At 34.5% G+C, this 26,096-nt stretch overlaps 1 protein-coding gene across 5 annotated transcripts in view; it reads left to right on the forward strand.

Moving 5' to 3' along the window:
• GRM8 (glutamate metabotropic receptor 8) overlaps positions 1–26,096 on the forward strand; it is a 788,345-nt gene that overhangs the window by 463,772 nt on the left and 298,477 nt on the right. For 4 of the 5 annotated variants that reach the window (XM_032276086.1, XM_032276088.1, XM_032276087.1 and 1 more), the window contains exon 7: positions 6,520–6,720. In XM_032276086.1, the coding sequence (XP_032131977.1) occupies positions 6,520–6,720 (201 nt within the window). Of the gene's footprint in view, positions 1–6,519; positions 6,721–10,581; positions 13,624–26,096 lie in introns of those variants that run through there. The other variant, XM_032276090.1, reaches the window with a different exon arrangement.

Here is a 26,096-nt window from a genome sequence, read left to right on the forward strand (position 1 = left end):
GAATGCAAATCTGGCTTCTCAGGCCATTGGTTTTAATGCAACACTGCATAAGGTGCTCTTCTCCAATGTGGCTTCTTCAGTTATGGCAATCTGGCAAATAAATGTTCAACCACATTATTGTTATGTGATTAAACATTCGGACCTTTTATTCTTTCAATAATTCAACATCTATATAAAGTCTATGCTGTGTTAGAGGATGTAATAAATAGCACAGAACATTAAAAATCTGTCCTTTTAATTGTAGTCTTGATGCCATTAGGGAGAGATCATTAACCGAATCTTCTTCACCTGATTTTTCAAACTGTTCATGGTACCAATTTTCTACTACCTAGCATCAGAACCCCGAGTTGTTCATTGCCTCCTGACCTTTACTGCCATATTTAATCAGATAGTTGGGTTTGTCAATTTGGCATCTAAAACGTATTTTCTCTCAGTTCATTTCCCTGTGTCATCCTGTTCCCACTTTCTGCATAACCTGCCTCCCAGCTTCTCTCTACCTTCAACCAATGCTTGCTTCAATTGATTTTACACATTATTTTCAGCAATAATTTTAAATATTGATCATGGTTCTCCATTTCAAGGGAACAATATCAGTATTTAACCCTAGTATTTAAGATGCTCTATGATCTAATCTAGGCTAAGTTTGGGAAGAAAATAATCACTTATTAACTAATTTGAGGTGACACCTCCCTTTAGGCTTGGAAACATCTAGGCAAGGAATGAAGAGAGTGACCAGCCGAATAAAGGCCTGCATTTGGAGATCTTATGTAATATTCAAAGACCTAAGAGTGGAGCAGAGAGGTGTGTGGTGCAGCAGATGAAGCTGGAGGGATGAGGGACCCCGTTATGGAGGTCCCTGAGGGCAGCAGTTGAAGGCTCAGGATTAGTGACATGGTTCAGGAAGGTGTCCAAGGCCACTTGCCTTCTAAGTTGTCCAGCTGGGACCTACATTCAGATCTACCTGACTGTCTTATCCTCTCTCTCCACTAGCCAGCTGCTTCCATTAGTCAGTTTCATGTTTTCATCTCTCTTCAGTATGCGAGGTGCATATTTTCATGTGTGGAACCTAGTGCTTCGGAGATATTCCTGTATAATTGAACGTGCTCATATTTCTACCTTCTGCTCCCCATATTGTATCCTGGAACACAAGTCAGTTTAAATTCAGTTTAAAAAATGACCTATGTTTGTCAGCTTGATAGCACTTACTCTTTTGTGTGCAATGTGGTTGGTTCTTGGCATGGTTCTCAGGAATTTGAAAGTCACTGCACTATGCAGTTGCAATGTATATGTGTCACACTGGGAAAAGCACAATGTAAAGCATGACAGTCTTGTTCCTGGTTATCAACAGGGAGGCAGAATAAGCTCCTATGAAATTCAGAATGACTTTTAAATCTGGGTCTAGATGCATAAATGTATTTATTCATAGCAGGTTCACAAATTCTCTTCTTCCTTCTTGCCATTCTCTCCACAGCAACTCCAAGAAAATGACTTAATTATTTAAAATAGTTGCTTCATACTTCAGAAAAATTCAGGGAGAAACTAAAAAAACTTAATCTACAAATTTAGATTTGGGGATTATTTATACTCAAAGCTGAGATGGTTTTTTTTTTTTTTTTTTTTTTTTTTTTTTTTTAAAGCAACCAACTGGATATTTGATTTCCCAGGAATTAAGTAACTGGTATGACTTTCACTTGTTTTTTACTTGAATTGACCAACTGCTTATTAGACCATCATTGCATTCATATTAGAAGTTTTATATGCCTAATTTCAGGACAGCTAAATTAGCCCTCTGACATTTTAACTTAGAAAACTGAACTCTATCCTGAGAAATGGGGAATTCTTAGAGAGCAATGCATTGCAACCACAATGCATCAGTCAAAGAATCTGAAATTTCTGTTAGGCTTAACTTAGGAACTTACATTGTAATGTATATAATGTTTTGCCAACTTAACCCAATTTGCCTTTTTTACTGAAAAGGAACAAAAACTAAGAATATACACCACAAAGTGTGAAATACCTTAACTAAAGTACATGTGATATTTCTTAGACCAATAAGAATTTATTATTTTCCAGGAAACTGAGATCCAATCATAAGTTTTAGATTTCATTAATGAAGATGTAAAACAATCTGCTATAAAATTTAGGAGGCCGACTTCCTCTCTCGCCATGCAAACACTTTGCTATATGTTGTTAATTTTAAGCTATACGCTAAAACACATCACAACTTTACAGTTGGTGGTGATATTTAAAATGGTTAGCTAACATACAGGCTTTGACAATATTTAGCACTTTATAGCAATGCATTGACACTAACTTTAGAAACTATAGCATAATAAGATTTTATAGCCAATTAGGTTGATGAGTCACTGTCAGCTTCCTAAACTCCCCTTTTAGATGAATGAGAGAATAAGTTATAGGAAGTGAGGAGCAAGTCGTAGCTGCTGTAAAATCTTAAGTGTCATCATGAGGTTGAAGTGTTAAAGAACTGAAAAATATGTTGTCTAAACAGCCTGAAAAGAAATCAAATGATTAACTTTTTCAGAAATGGTAATAGTGTTCAGTCTTTCAGTTTGTCACCATGTGCTTACATTGATTTAGAGGAAGAGTCTTACAGTGTTCATTGATTCACATGTGGCACCAGTTACTAGACAGACTTCTGAACTCTCACTTTAAAAGAAAATAAACATGTACAAAGTTGAATATATTTAATCAACAGTCAAAATAATTGGAGTTTATAACTAGAAAAGAAAATGAATAGTTTGAATAATGAAAATTTAAATATTTTTCTTTAATAAGATGATGTGTATTTGTTTGTGTATTTAAACCTATTACATATAAAGTTGAATTTTTTTATTTTTTGGTAGGGACAGGGTCTCACTATGCTTCCCAGGCTGGTCTTGAACTCCTGGCATCAAGCGATCCTTCCACCCCAGCATTTCAAAATGTTGGGATTACAGCGAGGAGTCACCACATTAGGCTGTTTATTCTTTAAGAAATGCTGAGAAAGAGTATATCTATTAAATTGGAACATGTCAATTATACTTTATCAGGAAATGTTGTATATAAATGAATCCAATTATTAAACACTGAGGAGTATGTTTATAGATCGACAGAGAGGTTGCATTGGCATTAAAATAAAATTATGTAAAAAATAAAATGATAATGTAAATTGAAGTTGCACTGGCATTAAAATAAAATGACATTATATTAAATCAAGATTATTTTAGAATAGAGTGAGTTTAAAACAATAAAACATACATACATGTGTAGCTGTTACATGAATTCCATGGGTTGTAAAAAATTTCCAAATTCCTTAATGCTCTTGTGTTCATTGCTTCATTCGAAGCCATTTGGCTTAGGCATTTTCTGCCAGTTCTGTGCCCACTGTGCACCCTTCACCCTGCAGCAATAGAAACATGGAAATCCTCCCTTTTATTTAAAGCCAACAAAATTAGATTAAAAACCAATAATATTTACAGAAGAGGTGTGTGAGGGGTGTGTGAGTGTGTGTGTGTGTGTGTGTGTGTGTGTGTGTGTGTGTGTGTGTGTGTATGTCTGCAGCACAGGGATTTATAGAGCAGCAATGCAAACAACCTGGAATGTTAGATTTCCCTCTGCCATTATTTTACCTTGGGCTCAAGACTTTCTCTCTGTTGCTACATCTTCCTTTCTCTCCTCTCTGAATCTTTTTCTTCCTACCATTTTCTGTTTTCTCTTTCCACCCTCTCAGGAGAAAGACATTCAGTTCCTTACACTTTCTTATTTACAGAACTTTTGTGTCTTTCTGGCTTCTACTCTTGTCATCAGCTCCAGGCCTTCCTGTGTGTCTAAGGATGTGATGGAAGCTTTGAAATGCATAAATATTGGAAATTGTGTTCTTTGACTCTGCATCTAGTGAGAAAAGGGAAAGAATTTGATTAGATTTTCTTCTGGTTGTACATATCATGAAAGAATTATTTTTATTTTCATACTTCAATGGCATATATAGCTATAGTGGTATTTTTGAGGATTGCTCTATGCAAGAGCAGGATTTTCCAAAAGCTGGCTCTTTTGGAAACCAGACTTGGCTGGTTGCACCAGAATTTCTGGGGGAGTTGTGGAAATGACAGATCCTTTATGTCCCAGGTAGGGAGATTCTGACCCAGCAAGTCTGGGATGGTGCTGAGAAATCTGTACTTAAGGAGAGAACCAAGCATGGAAACAACCGCTCTGAACCTCTTGTCTTCATTTTCTGTTACCAAGTTCAGTGATGCAAAACACAGGGATATCTATCCAGAACTAGGGACTGATCCTAAAAGTCATTATTCACTTCTATCTGAAATTTCCTCATCACTTGCCTTTTTTTTCATAAGCAACCATCCTGGTTTCCCCAGGGCTCTTCAGGTTTTGGTCCTAGGTCCTAAGAAACTCCTCAGTCCTGGACTAAAAAGAGTGGATAGTCACCAGAAAGGAATCTACAAGGAAATAACAACATCTATTTGGTTGCTGTAGCCACCCTTCAATATTTATTTATGAATGCTCTACTTTGTGCTTAAAACCATGGGAGAGAAATTTTAGGCAGATGTGGAAAGGGTTGTTTTACAGGAAGCTTGATTAGAGATTCTGGGAATGAGCAGTCTTGTCCTAAGACTCAGGAGACAAAAGTATAACCTCAAGATAGGAAGAGAACATTGTCCTCATGTCTTGCGAATCTTAGCTTAGATCATGCAGCTCAGGTAGGTTGAAGGAGACAATATACCTTTTGAGAAGTAGTCTTCCCTGTCTCTGTGCTTGGAAACCTGCAAAACTTTCAGTAGGATATTTCAGGGAATCCCCTACAGAGTTAGCCTTGTTTTCCACATATTGTTTGACATGGAAGCAGCAGACTCTGTAGAGATATAGCAGGTCTTTGGAAATGTGGGACTAGCAGTTAGATGGCAAGAAAGGTTTAGAAAACTAATTTTCTAAAAAACTAACTTCCAAAATGAACTAAACTGATTACTATAAATTGATCTAATGTTTTGTACTCTATAGCCAACCTTTTGTAGTCCAGTTTATAATTCTAGCTGTAGAAATTTTAGTAGTTGACAAAATTGATGATAAGCAGATTCTAAGGTTGGGGATAAAGAAGCTCAGCCTTGGAGAATAAACAGTTCAGACATGAGAAAATCAGAAAAGCCATGTCAAACAGGGAGGAACTGAATTCAGCCTCATGACAGACCAGAGAGACCAGAATACCAACCAAGATCATCTAAAAGAACACAGTGTCACAAGTGATTAAGACCAGATGAAAAACAAAAACAATAATTGGATGAATAAAAATAAACTGACCACTATTTTTGTTTAGGAAAAAACCACTGGTTTTTCAGAGTGCAAATATCCAAATATAAACCATTTAAATTCAACTCTGTAAGTGTATAGGTTATATGCATTGGTGTTAAGAAAACAAATATTTGTTGAATTTAAATACAGCTTATTCAAGGTTAGTAACATTCATGGAAAGTTTAAAATGCTTGCTTTTGTTCTAAGTGTTACCAGTTGTGTAGGGTTGGTGAGGGATGTAGAAGTGATAGATCATTTTTTCCTCCCTTAATAACTCATTATGTCCCTTCCATAATTTTTTCTTGCATGCCCAACATTCTTGCCATCTACCACATTTTTCTGGGGATTGAGAGAATATTGGACTTGAAGTCTGAGACATGCAAATGCTTCCCAAATCTGCCTTGTGTACCCCATGTGGTGATAATCTCCATGAGTCTTGGTTTCCTCGTTTTCAAAATGGGAATCTTGTATCATAGTTGATCTCTCATTTATATTCCATTTAAAATATATTACTATTCCATATTAAATTATAAACACCAACCTAAAGGTAATCTCCACTGCCAATTATCAGCCCTAAAAATGCCCAAACACAGGCACATTTATTCTGAGTGACATGCATTTTGAGGTATCTGCATATTTTTAATAGAAATTCTAAATAGAAAATTGAGTTCAAAAAGAAAACAAATTGAATGATTATTATAAAGATAACCACAGTCACTTAAGGGAGTATTGTCATAAAATAGTTAGAAAAACACTCCCAAATAGAGCACATTCAAAACTAGAGCTGATTTGGGGAGTGGCAAAAGATCTTACTTTGGGCCACTAATTAAATGACACTCCTAGAGTTGAGGTAGATGGCCAGAATGACATATTACACATTTTACTTAAAAGATCAAGCCACTACCAAAATGTTATGTAATTACTAGAATGTACACTATAATAGGATTCAATAAGGTGGAAATAAAGATAATGAAACCATACTTCTTTTACTTACTTTATTTCTTTTTGTTGCTAATGAAATAGTTTTACTCTTTCCAAATAAACTCAATATCCAGCTTAAAAACCTGACTCAGTAACTATAGAATTAATCAGAAGTGAAATCAAATAGTTGTGTCTCATTAAGTGTTCCTCAAATGATGGAAATCTTAGCTCTAATGCCATCTTTTATTGGAATCTAATGTCAACTGATGGTTTCTTTAAATTTTTTTTTTTTTGCAGGGCTGGAGCGAATTGCTCGGGATTCATCTTATGAACAGGAAGGAAAGGTCCAATTTGTAATTGATGCAGTATATTCCATGGCTTATGCCCTGCACAATATGCACAAAGATCTCTGCCCCGGATACATTGGCCTTTGTCCACGAATGAGTACCATTGATGGGAAAGAGCTACTTGGTTATATTCGGGCTGTAAATTTTAATGGTAAGTCACAACATGTGTGTGTGTGTGCGTGTGTGTTTCTAATTACTTTAAAAGTGACAGGGTGTGTTTTTCCTCCTAAATATAGAAGATACCCAGGCAGAGTGGAAAACACAGGATTAGAAGCAGTTCTCTCTTTGATCAGAAGTGTGAGTTTTTCCACCTGCTTTTACATCTCAAACATATTTTTATGCTACCATTAATCTATGTGTGAAGGAAGCAAAAGTTTAAAATAAGCTTCTATCAATCAAAATATTCTACTTAAATATCATTATCGGAGAGATAACTTAGAAGACTTATTTGAGACCATTAATAATAGATTAGGTTTCTTTGAAAATGTTTAGTTCATGCCATTATTAGAGAAGAGATTGTAGACATTTTGTTTTGAAACTGATTTTAAGCTTTTAAAACAGTAAGTTGACTTGAACAAAATGGATGATTTGGAGTTGCTATGTATTTATACTTAAAGAATATTAAGTTTCCGTGTCTTCCATTTCCTTGTATTTTTCTCAACTACTCAGTCATTTGGAAGCAAAGGGATGCAAAGAAAGCAAAGTGGCCTAATGTAGATGGGATTTTTATACTGTAAAAGCAGCAATGTTTCTGTGACTGTCACAAGAAACTGGTACAGAATATACTTGATTCGTAGTATTTTGATTGAGAATAGCCCAACTACCTGTCTGGAGTGATGGAATTATCGAATGCTGCTATTGTTTCATGAAAGTTGCAAAGATTGTTGCCCATGACTTTGACCATTATTTTCAAATGAAATGATAGAATGCTTAGAGCTGTCTAATTCTTTTGGCTTGGCTGTAATCCACACAATGGACATGCCTTCGAGCCACGCACAGCACTGCGCTGTCTATCATAACACATTCCAGTGACCTCAGCTGCCAGTGTTTCTCAGAAAAGCACAAGGTCATCTTCAATTTAGAATTCAAGTGGAAACTTCTTCTTTTTTCCTTTTTTGCGTTTTGCCTTTAAAGACAAGCTAAGACAGAATTTGGTTTAAATTCAAAACAGAGTATCTTTGTCTGTGGCAGAGTATTTGTAAAACATTGCATAACATGAATCTTTTTATTGGGAATGTGAACACTAACTGGAGCTTAAAAATTTTTTTCATGAAATTCCATGCAATTATGAAATTGAGCAAAGGAGGAATGTTGCAATACAAGGTTGTTTACCATAACTTAAGGTTGGGGAACCCTTCCTTTATCTAATATTATTGGTTAAGAGGTGGGAAGAATAACGCAGATGAGTGAAGTTTCCATAGAACTGAAGCTCCCCTCCAGAAGACAGGGAAGTCTTTTAAAGAAGCACTAAAGATAAAGCAATTTAAAGGTGAATTACTAATTTGTCTTTTATCTTAACCATAGATCAAAACTAACCCTTCCTTGATCACTTCAGTTGTTATACCATACTGTAATATAATGATGCTATTAAAGACTGTTAAAGAATGTCTTAACGTAATGGCTATTTGGAAGATTTGCCTCTAGACTCCAATGATCTTTGCGTTCTGTCCACTTTATATAGGGTTTTTTTTTTTTTTAGCATTATCAAAGTGTTGCTGATGCTATTGCTGTGTTGTTTTAGGACACGTGCTGATGATACATTACTGAGGAAACTAGACAAAACATTCATGGCATTTAGAGTTTCCTGGAGAGCTTAGGTATTAATCAAATAAGCACACAGAAATATAATTATATAACCTTTGTCAGCATTGAGTGCTGACAAGGGAGATACTCTGCATTTAGAGTTTATAATAGTGGAAATTTCCCTAATGTAGGGATTTAGGAACTGATGAAATCTGAAGGGAGTAGGTATCTGAGAATAAGGGTAAAGCAGTAGGCAGAGCCATGTAGACCATGATGAGGTCTTGTAGGCCATTATTAAGATTTGTTCTTCATCTTGAAAGCAACAAGAACCTATTGAAGCATAATAGAACTGTGTCTGATAAGGATATGTATGTCCCAGATGAGGGTTATGGAAAATAAATAAATTTCAGTGTATGAACTTAAAAGAGAATCTCTTTGAGCTCTTTGGATTGATTTTGCTGAGCTTGAGACTCGGTTGTATTCCAGTAGCTGATAATACAGGATAAGAGACCTAAAGATAAACTAATGATCATAGAATACATAATTCTGTTGATTTTCAGTAATTTCCAGGATTTTAATCACATCACTTTTTAATTTTATTATTGACTTATCTATTAATGTTCATACTGCTTATCATAAAAATGACACATAGGGCTGTTCAAATAGAAGTACACCATGAAAACTACTAAAGGAGGAAGAAACACATACAGTAATCAGAATAAAGAATGAAATCATTAACTTTTGAGCTTCTTAAGCAGTCAAAGTGTAAAGGGACTGGCAATGTGGTTCATAATTTTCATTATATGATAGAAGCAAGCCTACCTATTTTTTTTTTTTTTTTTCTTTTTGAGACGGAGTTTCACTCTTGTTACCCAGGCTGGAGTGCAATGGCGTGACCTCGGCTCACCGCAACCTCCGCCTCCTGAGTTCAGGCAATTCTCCTGCCTCAACCTCCTGAGTAGCTGGGATTACAGGCACGCGCCACCATGCCCAGCTAATGTTTTTGTATTTTTAGTAGAGACGGGGTTTCACCGTGTTGACCAGGATGGCCTCGATCTCTTGACCTCGTGATCCACCCGCCTCGGCCTCCCAAAGTGCTGGGATTACAAGCTTGAGCCACCGCGCCCGGCCAAGCCTACCTATTTTTTAAGAGAGAATCGATTTTCTTGGAAATAATTTCCAAAAGAAAGGTGTCATATGGGACTTTGACAGCCAAATGAGCAATGTTACTTAACAAAATTTTAAAGCAAAAGCTGAAGCCTTCTCTGGCTGTTTTGCATATGTACCCACAATCAAAGCTAAGAAATGTAACTCTTACAACACTGAAAGTATGTTTCATTAAAGATGTTTTCAAGGAGCAGGAAGATAATTATCCTTGATTTAGATTTATGACTCTTTTGAGCCCTGATGATACGGGGATGTACCATACTCTGAAGATAAATGAAGAGCATCTCCCTTATACTCTAGTTTTAAGATTCTACGTTCAAAAATATCCTACTTAGAAATCTAACATTTCAATCTGTTAAAAATAAGAACTGTTGGCTTGAAGGGGTTGGCATAGCCCTGGCAAGTCCACTTCCCTAGTCTTGCTTACTAGTCTTGGAAGCACCTTGAAGAATCCCAGTGACTCTAGGAGGCACACATACAATCTGCAGACTTACATACATATCCTTGCTCTTCACAGGGATTTAACAGCAGCTAGAAGTAGACTTTTGGAGCTTGTTTTAGTTGTTAGGAACCTAAAAAAGCCATGTTATGTGGTTAATTGGAATCCATTGAGTTAGTTATGTTGGTGATAGCCAGCGTTCTCACCTGGTGGGACAGTGGACCTGCCTCCCTAACACCAAAAGTGCCAGGAGGCCATTGGCCTAAACAAGGTTTGTTCAGAAACAATTTTTAATTTTCTGAAGAACCCAGATGTGCTGGACTAGAACCAAAGCTGCTTACTATACATGACAACAAAAAATATTATGTATTAGAAGGTTTTTAGCGTAGCTATTGTCAGTTGTCAAAGAATGAGCTTTATAAGGCAACTGCCAAGTTGGTATATTGTGGCCTTCTAGATTTTCTGCCAAGATTAGTGAGCTATAAAATGTACTCTCAAGTAATTTAAAAAACTGACCCATTCAATGGAATTACTTAGTAATGCCCATTTAAAATGGAATAGTTGGTATTCAAAATGCAATTTTTGTGTAGATAAAATTGTTAAATTCGTTCTTTTTGACATAATTAGGTATCAGGACACATTTATTTTTATGTTCCCTTTTAGTTTGAGATAGTAAAACCATGTTATTGGTGTGGAGGAAGATTTTGCTTCCAGTTTATAAGAGCAGGGAGTGAGGCAGCCAGAGCCCTGGATTCTCATCAGACCATTGGTACCAAATTCAGGAGAGTTGTTTGTTAAAATGTAACCTGCTCACATTGTAACCAGGTGTGTGGTATGCCTACTTAAGCAGTGATTTAAAGATATGTGATTTAAGAGATTGTGCTTCTTCCAGTGTATCATTTAATTGACAAAGCAAAGAATATATTAGAATTTAGAGTGACAAACAACTAGTATTTCAGGCCAGAATCATTTCATGAAAAATGCCTAACTAAGCTGGAATATTCAGTCAAACTGCTGAACTGTAGAATACTAATTGGCATCAAAGACATAAGCTACAATGGTGGTTTAATTGAATGTAATCACTGAAACTGATTTTTTAAAATCACTGAAAAAATGTACCTGAACCATCTTCTGCATCTGTATTTTAAGCACATTCTGAATCATAGTGTATCCAGAATTACTCATGTTTCCCTTACAAGTTTTCTTAACATCTTCTATCTACTTGGGAAGCCAGAGGGAAACAAAGACTTTCCTTTTAGGGTTACTTTTATTGCTGCTATCTGAACAAAATGTTATTTCTATAATTTTTAAACCCTAAGATCTATCAAAAACTATAAGGGAAATGAGTTCAGGTATGTTAGAAACTTGTCAGTTTCTTACTCCAGACTGGCCTATAGGCAATAAAATATTAATTCTGTACATCTTGTATAGAATAAAAGATTTTTCTGTTGCTATGAGAACTGTATTTGTCATAGAGAAAGTGTTGAATAGAATTTCAGAGCTATCTCCGCACTCCTTTGCCCTGTAGTTGAACTCATGTCAGGGCAGGTCAAGCACAGTGGCATATTAATCGAAATTGATTGATTGTAGGTAATCAACCAACTTGATAAACCAACTAAAACTTGCTTAATTAAGCTAAAATGAAGAATTTGTGAAGGTGCATCAGGAAACCCCATAGCAGAATAGAAATGAGTCTAAAGAAAGAACTGGTCCTAAGAAATAAAAACAAGCATCTCTGTCTGTCTGTCTTCTGCTTTATCTGTTTCTCTTTATACTGATTTTCTCCTCTTCTAGGTTCACAGCGTAGCAGAAGGTCTACGTTTCTAGGGTTTAGCTATTCTTTATTTAAGGCACCTGTTAAAACTAACATACTTTAAAGTCTCAATTTCAACTTCTTGGAAGCTTGAATCTCATTAGCCAAACTTAGGTTGTAGTTAGATCTGTTCCAGATTATCAGTGTACAGGAGGAAGTAATACAAACTTGGTTGTCATGGACCACTCCCTATAGATAAAGAGGACATTTAGAAAGTTTCTATAAGTACCATACGGGGAAAGCTTAAGCAGGGAGGTGGAAACCTGAGACAGTGGTGATTCCTATGTATCTTAATTTCATTGCTTCTTCAGGTGGATGAGTTTTTGTTAGTTTGAGAGAGACAGGAATCAGGTAGAATCTGTGATAATTGGAAAGAAGTGTCAACTTTGGAATTATGTAATGCAAACCTTTTTTGGGGTTGAATTATCTGACACCAAGAGGAAGAAAGCAGCTTCCTTAAACTCAGCAGTAAATTGTGATCTAAATATTTCAGTGCTTAATATTCCAAGAATAATATGGAAACATTTGTTAGATTGTAGAGACCAGTACAGAGAATGATTAGCATCTTCTTTTCTTAAAAACTTTACTGATTTCAGAGTCAATTCGGTTTCCAAGTATACAATTTTGAGTGTCTCTGAACAATATAGTCTGATTTTGAAGGAAATTTGTTAGCATAAAATACCTTTAAGCTATCTGAAAGGAATAATTATAGTTTAACATTAGAAAATACACTATAATCATGCTAATAGGTCAAATAAGACAAAAATAAACATTTCATAAGATTGTGTAAAGCCATATGCTAAAAATATTAGCCTAATTTATGTTACAAATAAAAAACAAACTAGAAATTGAACAAATATTTAACATGATAAAGCACATCTTTCTCAGTCTATAACTGATTATATATTTATAGTAATTCTTATTAAAGAGGTGAATTAAACCTATTATCACTATTATTAATATCTATCAATTTTAACCAATGCAAAAACATGAAACAAAAATTATTACTACAAGGGAAAATCATTTCATGATAATTTTCAAATTATTTGATCTCAAGACAGTACTTATTTTAGAAAGATAAAATATAACATTAATATTAGAACATTAAGACTTCTACATAGTATTAAGAAATCATTGATGAACACATGGGAACTGAAACTCTTGTTTTCTTTTGGAAAAATTATTTAAAATATCTTGGAATAAACTGAACCTATTTGAAGACATCTTTACTGAGAGACATACAACATATTTGAAAAACCAGAGCGACATTTATTGTTTATGGACAGAAGACCCAAGTGTAGGAAAATCATTTGTTCTTTTTGAATAAATCTCTATTCATTCATATTATAATTCCAGTAGAAATAACTAGGCAGTATTTTCTGGAATTTTAATAGTATTTTAAATTTTAATTGTGAGAGTAAATGAGCTAAAATAACTAGAGTGATTTTGAGGAAAAATATTCCTACCAAACATTTAACATTTAAGCATAACATTAAGCTACAATAATCAATCCAGTATGAAACTAGTACCAAACTAGACATGTGATAGATGAAACCAAATAGAAATAGTCAGAAACATATAATGATAAATAAGTAAATAAATTTACAATTGTATATGTATCTATATATATATGAGTTTATCATACGATAATGGTGGTTTTAGGCTTCAGTGAGAAATACCATTATATTGATTACCAGTTTACAATAGATTCAGCTGAGATGATTTTTCCACATAAGAAAGTATTATCCATTTGAAATTTATTTTAGGATTATGTGAAAAGAAGCAAAAGAATAAAGAAAATAAAATGTAGGAGACGGTTTATTTGATTTGAATGGGAAAGTTTAAAATCAGTAAAAGAAATTATTGTAAAAAGATCATGTTTGATTATTTAAAAGTATAATATTTGGATATTAAAAATTATGAACATAATTTTAAAACAGAAATTAATGGGATTCATTGGGGCGATTGTATCAAAACATTAATATCTTAAATATTAAAAGAGCCATATAACCTAAAATGCAATAAAATAAATAAATAGAAAAAAAAGAGCCATATGGATTAATATAAACTATGCAATCTCTAAGAGACCAATTGACAAAGCTTGTAAATTTGAAAAAAAGTTAGCTCTCACATATAATCAAAGAAAGGCCAGTTCATCAATGATGAGAGACTATTTTCCCTTTTTTTTTTGATATGGAGTCTCACTTTGTCACCCAGGCTGGAGTGCAGTGGCATAATCTCAGCTCACTGCAACCTCCACCTCCCAGGTTCAAGTGATTCTCCTGCCTCAGCCTCCTAAGTAACTGGGATTACAGGTGCACACCACCACACCTGGCTAATTTTTATTTTTAGTAGGGACAGGATTTCACCATGTTGATCAGGCTGATCTCGAACTTCTGTCCTCATGATCTGCCTGCCTTAGCCTCCCAAAATGCTGGTATTACAGGCATGAGCCACCACACCCAACCAATTGGCATTGTTTTTCTGGAGATCATTTGCTTGATACATATCAAATTCTCATTTTCTTATTTCTAGAAATGTATTCTCAGAAAATTATTAAAAATAATTATATTTACTGCTGTAAATATAATTTAAAAAATAAATTGAAATCAGAATTTCACTTTGTTTTTAACTAAAACACACCAACAATATATTGTATAGTAGCATAATAGTATATAATGGTGTTGACTATGACATTTGGGATCCTAGGTTCTTTTTCCTAGTTCTTCCACTTTTCTGTATTGTAAGCCCTACCCAAGCTTCTCAGCTTCATCTTTTAAATGGAAAGATTATACTGAAATGATCTAACATTTGAGGTCTCTTCCAGCTCTGAATTCTCTACATATTCTTTTAAAGACAAAGTTGCTGTTTACAAGAAAAAAAGCAGATGCCTATCAGTGTTCTTATTGTCTTTCTTTAGTTGTTTATATTCATGTTTATTTTTCATAAATCTTTTATTTATTTTACATATATTTTATTGAGACTCTTATAAGGTAACTAATTTTTACAAGAGTGCCATGCCTTTTAGAAGCAAGAATACACAGATTAATAAAATGTGGTTCTGTGAGTTGTCAAATTTCATAGCTTAACAGGTACAGAAAACTGTTAGAGTAATTTAATTTGATAAGTGGTATGATAGAGGCAAGAGCATTTACAAACACAACATAAAGTTGAGATTGAGAAACTACGTAAGGGAAGCTTAAAGATTATAACACAGAGAGCAAGTGACGTCTAGTTTAAGTTACAAATGGAAAGTGACATTTCTGCTGGTAGACAAGATGTAGAAAATGTGTTCATGACAGAGAAAGCAATTTAATAATAGCTTGAAGACAGGGAAGAGCATCCACATTCTAAGAAAGTTGAACATCCACGGTGGAAGAATGTAACACAGTTACATTCTTGGTTGTGGGGGCAGTCAGGTGATAAGGCTGTAAGATGAGTTTGGGCCTGGTTAGAAACCTCTGCCAACTTTGGCTTTGAAATTGACACAGCAAGGAAAAAGGAATGGGGCTTTTTGAGCAGGACAGGGAAGTGCTAGGGTAAGTATTTTAGAAAAATAACTATGGCAGCAATTTGAAAACTGAAGCAAATTAAAGGCAGGGATGGTATATTAAGAGATAGTTCCAGTAGTCACAATGAGAAAATAATATGTAAAATAGGAAAGTAAAGATGCATGTGAATTGAAAAGAAGTCAAAGACAGAGGAAGGAAATACAGAATTATTTGAATGATGACTTGTTCTAGGTAGTGTGTTTTGACTAGAAATCAAAGAAGTATCTTAACTTCCCCAAATGATCTCTCTTTGTAACTGTTTGTGACAACCTCATTACTAGAGATAATTCAGTATTTTAATATATATATTATTGATGTAATCAACTTGACACTACTTTGTTTCATCTACTTTTATAAGTAGAAAATGAGACAGAAACTCATATGGAAAAATTGACATAAAACGTTATATCTTGAAGTTAGGGTGCATAATTCCTATATGATTAAATTTACTTGTCTAGTAAATAAAGCAAAGTCAAATGTGATTAATTGATTATCTGTTGATCTAAAATAATATCATTTTTGATAATTGCCTCACTAGAAATACAATTGAGGAAATTATTAATAATTTGGAAGTATATTATACAATTCTTGAAGATTCTGCTTATCACTATATAATCTATATTACTGTATATTTCATTCACTTTTAAAAAATTTACAAACATTTCTAGAAATAGATTGATTCAAAATTAAGTAATTTTTTTTTTGTTCCTGATTAACGAAACATCAAGCTAGTTTTAAAGTATTAATCTTACCCATTAAAGCATCATGAAATTTAGCAGTATAGTTTTTCTCGCCTCTGTGTTCTAACTCAGGAAGGTGTTAAACTGTGGGGTTTTTAAAGCCTAATTTATTTTATAGTCCTGAAGGACAAGGTTTATTAATCTCTCATTTCTCTCTTAAAATATAAGGACTTACATGTGGGCCAAGATTGAGCCAGCATTGAAGAAAAGCTTGAAGCAAATCAGTAGATTTAGTCTAGCTCTTCCTAGAGTCCTACTTCATCCACTGAATTGGGCTTCTTTTACTCCTTCTTTACTTTTGTAATTCCTGGTCTTCTTCATCACATTCTTAAAAAAGCAGGATGAATGATAAACAAATCACAGAGAGAGGTGGAGTACCATAGGCTCAATAATTGAGGGCTGACCCTAGGTCTAAACTGGGATGCAGTAATGAGCCTTGAATGAAGAATGAGAAAACAGATGTAGAAACAGAGAGGATTTGAGGTGGTGGGAAAAGTTTCTGAAGGAGTTTATGTCTAATAGTTTGTATTTTTTCCTGGCAATTAGAAACACAAGCTTTGTACTCAGTTTGAATCTAGCTTTGCAACATTCAATACCTTGTAATCTTGGCCAAGTAATAAAACCTCTATACATTTTTGTTTCCTCATTTATAAAAAAGGTGATAAAAATATATATATATATATATACACATATATATATATATGTGTGTGTGTATATATATATATATATTATATCTATAGTATATCTATTGCTTTTTAAGTGATAATACTTAAAAAGATATAAACTGTAGAGTATATGGAGAATATTTTATCCATAGAGATTTAATGGCCTGCTTGGGTCGTCTTACAAAAAGGATGAGATGAGTGGGTTGGGACTAAGGACTTGAGAATCTTTAGAAAGATGTGGACTTAAAAAGTACTACTACATATAAGCATCACTTTTGGAAGTGAGAACAAGGCGGGAGTTGGAAAGGATGCTTCTGACACAGCACCAACCAACAGGGTTTTTCAGCAGTGCCAGGTCCTTGCATATAGGAACAGAAATGTGAATGTTTTTATGACATTTTTAAGGTAAATAGGAAAGTACTTTACTGCTGAGATGGGCATCTAATGAATCTGGAATGAACCAGATGGAGTTCATTCTCTCATCATTTCTTCTTGTTTCTTCAAAATTATATATTACTTTTTTTAAATGATGGAACACATTTAATGGAATTGTACCCATATTATTAGGGATGATTATTTTCTTAGCAGTATTTAGCTTTAGAAATAATCTACCCAAAAATTTTAATGGAGACTTGATTATTTTATTCTTTAAAGCTGTTAACTTTTATAATTACGTTAAGGTTTAAACACAAAATTAATTTGAAAGTGAGTGATAGGGGCTGGGCGCTGTGGCTCATGCTTGTAATCGCAGCTCTTTGGAGGGCCAAGGCAAGTGGATCACTTGAAGTCAGGAGTTTGAGACCAGCCTGGCCAACACGATGAAGCCACATCTTTACTAAAAATACAAAAATTAGCCATGTGTAGTGGTGTGTACCTGTAATCCCAGCTGCTTGGGAGGCTGAGGCCAGAGAATCACTTGAACCTGGGAGGTGAAGGTTGCAGTGAGGAGGCGGGATCATGCCACTGCACTCCAGCCTGGGAGACAGACAGAGACTCCATCTCAAAAAAAAAAAAAGAAAGTGAGGGACATGAATGAGAAAATTCCTTTAAATTCTGGTGCCTAATTATTATACTTTTGATATTTTGATTTTCCCAGTCTTTTGGATGTATTTTTAAATGATTATAGAATAACTTTTGATTCATATAAACACCTCATCTATAGCTAAGTGAACAATTACTCAACTTTAATTTTTAAAAAGTGTATATTTATGTTATTTATGTGCATATGTCACACACATTTATTTAGCAAACATTTCTTAAATGTCTATTATGTGCCCAAACTGTGCCATTTGTATTTTTTCTCCCTTCCATCTCTCACTTATTTTCTTTACTTCATCTTCCTTTATACTGTAAAATACTTTTACTCTCCTCTTGTCTTCCTTCTTCGCAGTATTGCTCTGTTTGCTCTTGTGGTCATTCAGTAGCTGAGAGAGTGGCTAGTGGCTAGGATTGTGAACTTCTGAGAGACAGGTACGAGCTCATGTCCTAACTCTCCACTTATGTTGTAAGATCTTGGATAAATTATTTATATTTTATAAGTCTTTATGGCCTCATCTTTGCATGGAAATAATAATAATACCTACCTCATAGCATTATTGTGAGCATTTAATGGGATAATTCATACTTAAGAACTTAACACAATGCCTGGGACGGTGTAAATGTGTAATAAATGGTAACTATTATTTTTTTCTGCTCCTGACAAGAATTAACCCTCAGTATATATTTACTAAATTTCAAACATACATACATAAACCCCCCAAATATATGCCCTTCCACGCAAATTCCCTTACACATCTTAGATTGCGAAGCATCTGGTAAATCTCCCATAATCAGTAATATTGTGTTGTCTGAAATTAATTTCTTATTTCTTCAAGGTATTATTAATCTTAAAAGGGTTAGGCTTGTTAGTTTGCCCTTTCTTTTTTCTCTTGCAGTCACCTCCTGAACCCTTGATTTCTTATTAGAACCTTAGGGTAAGATATGGGAATAAGAGGACATAAAACCTCTATGAGTAGATCTCACCTCAAGTAAAAGGACAGGATAGATGAGCAAGTGGAGGCTGTTGCTTGAAAAGGTCAAAAAATGTATACTAGAATACAATTCACATCCTAGGATAAGGGTCTCTTTAGAAACTTAGTCGTTGCCTGTGAAAGAGACTGGTCATTAGAGAAATGCAAATCAAAACCACAATAAGATACCAACCATCTCATGCCAGTTAGAATGGCAATCATTAAAAAATCAGGAAACAACAGATGCTGGAGAGGATGTGGAAAAATAGGAATGCTTTAACACTGTTGGTGAAAGTGTGAATTAGTTTAACCATTGTGGAAGACAATGTGGTGATTCCTCAAGGATCTAGAAATAGAAATATCATTTGACCCAGCAATCCCATTATTGGGTATATACCCAAAGGATTACAAATCATTCTATTATAAAGACACCTGCACACATATGTTTATTATGGTATTATTAACAACAGCAAAGACTTGGAACCAACCTGAATGCCCATCAATGAAAGACTGGATAAAAAAAAATGTGGCACGTATACACCATGGCATACTGTGCAGCCATAAAAAAGGATGAGCTCATGTCCTTTACAGGGACACACATGAATCTGGAAACCATCATTCTCAGCAAACTGACACAAAAACAGAAAACCAAATAGCACATATTCTCACTGATAAGTGGAAGTTGAACAATGAAAACACATGGACACAGGGAGGGGAACTTCACACACTGGGACATATGGGGTGTGGGGGGCTAGAGGTGGGATAGCATTAGGAGAAATACCTAATGTAGATGATGGGGTGATGGATGCAGCAAACCACAATGGCACATGTATACCTATATAACAAACCTTCACATTCTGCACATGTACCCTAGAACTTAAAGTATAGTTAAATTAGAAAGAAAGAAAGAGACCCTCTTTACTTTGCCGAGTTAAATTGGTGCTCTTTGGTCACACTCAACTCACCCAGAGAAAACTTGTAGCCATGCCCAGCTGATTCAGTTGCCCATGCTCACAGAACAGAGATAAGTGGATTCTGCATGACAGAATTAGTTAAAAGTCATATGCCCTATTTAAAAAAGTAATTCAAATAGAAATGAAAATACACATTTTGTCAAGTACAATTCATACTTAATCCTGCTTAAGAAAACTCTAGTTTTCCCCGGATCTTGTCGTTTCTTGTTGTTGTTAACTTTAGAGAAATTATAAAATACATACAGAAGAGTGCAATAAATCTACAGCTTAGTGAATTTTCATAAACTGAAAGCACCCCAAACAGAATCCAGGACACCAAACCAAACCCCCAGATCCTCAGCTGGCACCTCAAAACCCTCATGGGTTCTCTGCTTTTCATTACGTCCTCACCAGAAGTCACTCTCCTAACTTTTGACTGAGCTGACCAGGGGTTCCTGCTTTTAAACTTCATATAAATAAAATTCTATAATCTGTACTTTTAAATGTCTGGCTTCATTTCACAGCAGTTTTTAATAAAGATAAAATATATTTCTACCATTATCTGTTTTCATTACCGTTAGATTCAATTATTTAAATTTACTTTGTTAGATATTCAATATTTAATTTTTAAAGCCCACGAAGTTATTTTATGAAATAATAACATTTAATATCTATTAATGAGGTTTAAATTTATAAAGGTTTACATTTTTAGTACAATATCCATAATTTCTTTGAAAGTGGTGAAGAGAATATTACCTTCATGAACCTTCTTGTCTTGGTCTTGTTATCATCATTCTTTTAACTAATAAACTTCATTTTGTAGAGAAGTTTTAATTTCACAGCAAAATTGAGTGGAATATATAGGAGTATCCATAGTTCTACGCTGAGGTTCATTCTCTGACCTAAAAATCCTCTATTTCCACCTATCTATACCTCCTTCCCACCTTATCTCTGGCAACCACTGACCTTTTATCTGTCTCCACAGTTTTGCCTTTTCCAGAATATCTTATAGTTGAAATTACACAATTCGTAGCTTTTTCAGATTTGTGTCTTTCACTTACTGATAGATGTTTCGGTTTCCTCCATGTCTTTTTGTGGCCTGGTAGTTCATTTTGCCTTACTATTGAGTTTTAAGGGTTCTTTGTATATTTTGAATAGTTGTCCTTTATTAGCTGTGTTTTTTGCAAATATTTTCTCCCAGTCTGTGGCTTGTCTTCTCCTTCTCTTGAAAGTATCTTTTCCAGAGCAGAAGTTTTTCATTTTAATGAAGCGCAGCTTATCAATTCCTTCTCTTATAGATTGTGCCTTTGGGACTGTAGCTAAAAAGTCATCACAATACCCAGTGTTATTGAGACTTTCTCGTGTGTTATTATCTTCTAACAGTATTATAGTTTCCCTTTTATGTTTAGGTCTATATGATTCATTTTGAATAAGGTCTGTGCCTAGATATATTTATTTATTTATTTTTTTGCATGGGGTTGTCTAGTTGCTCCAGCACTATTTGTCAAGCCCATCCTGTTTTTTAAGTTAGAGATTTTAAGCTAAAACTTTTGACCATACTGAATTGTTCAAGTGTCATTGGAAGTGAAGTCAAGTGTTTTTTATAGTCGGAATTGTGTGTATTTGCATCGTTGTTATTTTTGTGATTGTTGGGACTGAAGGAACATAAATATTGTCTAAACAATTATGAAATAAATAAAAACTAATATGGTTGAATTGAAAAACTACCCAGTAGAAATATTACTGCATAGGATTTATTGGCCAGCTGTTGAGCAGCTGATTAATCTATATGGATATTAAATATGATTCCTGAAATATTTTACCTTCCAGGAAACAGCATTCTCACAACTATTTCAGTTTTAATTGACACCATGACAAAATAATCTAATCCCATCAGTCTCTGTCCTAGGCACTGGAAAGAAGAAAATTATACTCTTCCAACTAATTCTCTAGGGTATTTCCAAAGCACTAAAAACATCAACGTAAGGTTACCAGCTTTTTTTTTTTCTTAGCATGTAATCCTTTCATTTTACCAGGGAGGAAAACACATTTGCTTTCTTCACTTAGTTGTTAGTGACAGCATGTCAGAGTTGTCACAAATTCTAGAGTCAATAAATTCTAGAGTACTAAAGAGGCATTTGAGAAAACTGCGGTGTTCTTGATTGTACATTGCTCCCTTTTCTGAAAATAAGTGCTTTCTGATTTTTCTATCCCCATATTTATTCTGAAATGACATCAGCCATCTGTAAAAAAAGCTTTTGACTGACATTTCAGACATTTTTTCCAGGTAGTATTTAAGAATTACTTGGGTATATCTCTCTGATCCTACTAGATAAACTTCAGTCAAAATCATAAAGAGAATTGACACTTCTTATACACAGAAACTAGCTTGGGGTGAGGGAGATAAATGGTATTTTCACTGTTAAAGACTACAGTTACCTAGTAGATTTAAATGAGAAAGTTTTTTTTTTCATCTTAAAGACAGTCTATATGCATAGGCACAAACTATCAACTATTGTTAAAAAATGATATTTTTATTGCAATGTTTGCATAATATTTTCTTTTTATACCCTTACAGTTATGTGCTTCATCATTTTTGCACCATATTAACCTTTCAAATGGGCTGCAGATATAAAATTTAAATGATACTACTTTGGACAATGATATGCTAATATATGAATAAACAAATACCATTTCACGTTGGATTTTTTTTCTTTTTAGCATTATTGAAACCATCTTTTGGCTTTTGAGCATGATGGCAATGTGCTTTACTGGTACTGAAGCAGAAAATAACCAGTCCATAAATTTCCTAGCAGCCTCCAGACACAAAATGTTTATGAAAATAAAATAGCATATTTCGCAAACTCCAGAAAGGTTACAGCTGAATAGCTTTAAGTCCTGCCACAGGTCTAACTAGAAAGTGAATTTATAATAACAAGAGCTTTTAAGTTTACAATGGAGTGTGTGCACATAAACACACAGCTACCTTTCTCTCTATAGAAATAGAGGAAATAAAGAATAAAATGATATATATAAAGAATGGATATGTTTTCTTGCCAATGTCAAGATAAATTTTTCTAACTTCATATAGATATTGAGTAAAAGTAGTTTTTGAATTGCTTCATATCTTTGAACAGTGACTGGGATAAGCCAAATGACATTTGAGCTGTGTTAGCTTTTGGCTGGCATTTACAGAAAATGTTTCCAGAACCAGTTCACTAGCTGTATTGTTATTATTGTTTTTAATCTTAAGAATTGAACAAGAATCAAATATGTTCAGAGTATCGTGGACAACATCTACCTTCTTTACTACATTTTTGAGCATCATAATTTAGACACGATGCGGTTGCAGATTAATGTAATGAGCTATTTTAAAACTTTAGCTATTTATTGCAGGTTTTTAAATGCTGTATTCTGAATGGCACCATGGGAAATATGTTTAATTGACATACTCAGGTTTAGGTGATTTGACTTGATAACACAAGGGACTCTGCTCACAGATTCAATCTAACATAAAAAATTAACCCTGTGCATTTCAAGTGTTCCTTGAAATAATAATACCTGATTACCCTATCCATCTCTATCCTTTGGTTTGAATTAGGAAAAAAACTGTTAAATGCCATATCATTATACAGCTACAGTTCTCTAAGATTTCAAATATTTCCCTTTGTAGATAAGGAAATATGAGTATTTAATCACCGTGATAGAAAAGTTTTTGCATAGTTTCCTGGCAAAGGCAATGATGTCACAAATACATAAAAATTGATGCATTCCAGTGTGGATTCAGATCACTTAAAATGTAGATTCAGAGGAGTAGAATAAAATAAACTATATGGCATTTAGAAAAATAATGAATTGCTTTAAACTGCCTATTGTGTATTGTATTTCCCATCCCATGTTTGAATTATAAACATTCTTTTAGTATTGGAGGTGAAAAATAATCTCATCATTTGGGATTTATATTCACTTTAATGTGTGTGTGTATGTATATACATATATATATATAGTGTGTATATATGTACATATATATGTGTACATATACATATATATTATATATATTATATACATATATATATACACACACATACATACATATATATATATATATATATATGATGAGCTCCTAGTAAGTGTCCCAGGTTTTCTTAATTCAGTACTCAGTGGAAAATTTCTTTGATGATAATTTTAAATTTATCCACATTAAATCATTTTAGCTGTTAATCTTCTTGAATTTTTCCAAATTACAATAAAGATTTCAGGCATCTTAATGCTTTTAATTTTAATATGTATATGTGTATATATGTGTGTACATATATGTATATATGTGTGTGTGTACATACATATATATGCCTGTGTGTGTATGTATATATTCTATTATTAGCCCTAACTGTCCTGTGTAGTAGAGCAACTGTTATTATGCCATTTGACAACATACATCTATATAAAAGTTAAATATGGACTAAGTAATTCTTCAAGGGGTCAGATCCTGGCTCTACCACTTAGCTAGTTAAGTTAACTAGATATGTGCTTCACTATATTTAAGACTCACAGATAGTCAAGGAACTGGGACTGGATCCAGAATTTTCAATTCTATGTTTAATGCTCCAAGTATCAAAGGAGCTAAAAGAGGACATTGCTCTGAAAAGCCAATTAAAATAGCTAAATCTGCACTCATTCCTCAAGCTAGTCATTCAACAGACTGTTAATCAGTTCTTACTATATACTAGGCATTGTTAGAAACTGAATAAGCAAAACACAATCCCTCTCCTCAGGAGGATGCAGTTGAGTAACACATGTAGTTAACAAGCAGTTACAAAATGTGAAGCATTTCCATGCAGAAACAGGTTATCGTGGGAGGAGGAGAGTGGGACTAATTAGGGAGGAAGTCAAGCAAAGCATCACCAAGGTAGTGATATTTGACCTGAGACCTGATTTCTGAGAAGGATAAGAGCCTAGGAAAAACTGGTACAAAAGCCTTAAGACAGAAAAGAGATTTGTGTAACCATGATAGTAAATTCTCTTCTGTCATGGGAGTCAGAGTCTTTTGTGCTAAAAAATTTGTTATTTCCTGAAGTTCTCAAAATATGATTTGCTCTTTAGAGTTAAGATGACACATCATCTAGTAAACACTTTGTAGACACCCGTGGAAATCCATGTAGCTATTCTCACAGTGTTTAGGATCCAGGCACATCTTCTACGTGAGTCTGTACTACACCCTACTGTAGTTAGGAAGTACTGCTTTTTAAAGTGTTCTCTTGAAGTTGACACTGTGACCACGATACTACTGAACACTGGAAATACTTTGTCTGGAAAATACCTCCTAGATTTTAATTATAGCTTCTGTAAAGAATAGCATAGCAAACTACATCAGAAAGCAACTAGACAAATGTTAATTTTCATAGTCATTTTGATAAAGACTTGATCTTGCTTTGTTGTCCAGACTGGAGTGCAGTGGCTTTTCACAGGCATACTGTAGTGCACTACTGCCTTGAACTCAAGTCTTCAAGTGATTCTCCTGCCTCAGCCTTCTGATTAACTGGGAATACAGGCGCATGCCACTGTGCCCACCAATATAGCCATTTTAATGACTGCTGTAAGGGTCTATGGAAAGTACTCTCTCCAGGAGACCTCATTATTGAATTTCTTCTGCTCCATGTGAAGAGGAAGAGGTTGAATTGGATGGGTCAGGTTTGAGGTTTAATTCTTTGCTGCGGGGTGAAGTCATCATCTGGCTAAAAGCAAGTGAGGAAGGGTCTTCTTAGAGGATTCCGTAAAGGAGCAATGATCATGAGGTGGGGAGATGCCCTCTCTAAGCAGTTCAGGCCTCCTAGCTTTTCTTCTGAGGATGTGCTTTCTCACATACAGTTGCTGACCAAAGGTCACTCTCCTGGCCTGAGCAGGCCTGAGGCAGATTGGTGTAGTTCAACTCAAAATTAGGCCCTGCTTGTGTAACTGACTTATTTTCCTAACTTAAGTAGGGGCAAGGAGCCCTCCTTATTGTCTCTTCTAGTTTATGAATTTTCAATATAGAGTTTCAGGCCAAAGTCACAGCTAGTAATAAAGTACAATGGTGCCTTCCTTTGCCTCTTTTGTGTGTATGTTTCTCTGGAGACCTCTTGGCTAAGCCAAGGAGGGACTTGGATTTCCTAGTTTTTCTTTCTAAATAATGTAAGTGGCTTATACAATCCCAATTAATGCAAGTCCTCTAAAAAGCCCCAAAATAAGTTTAGGACAATACATACATACATACATACATACATGCACAAGGCGCGCGCACGCGCGCGTGCACACACACACACACACACACTTTAAAAGGTAATAATAGTAATAGGTATAAGAAATATCCTTCTAAGAAATAATGTTTAATTTGTCATCTCCCTTGTAATGTAGACCAGAAACGTAAGAATGCAACAACAACAAAAAGCCATACGAAAAAGAGAAGCAGAA

The sequence above is a fragment of the Sapajus apella genome, unplaced genomic scaffold (genome assembly GCF_009761245.1).
Source record: "Sapajus apella isolate SASKATOON/1434 unplaced genomic scaffold, GSC_monkey_1.0 scaffold7, whole genome shotgun sequence".
In the NCBI taxonomy this organism is placed as follows: Eukaryota; Metazoa; Chordata; class Mammalia; order Primates; family Cebidae; genus Sapajus; species Sapajus apella.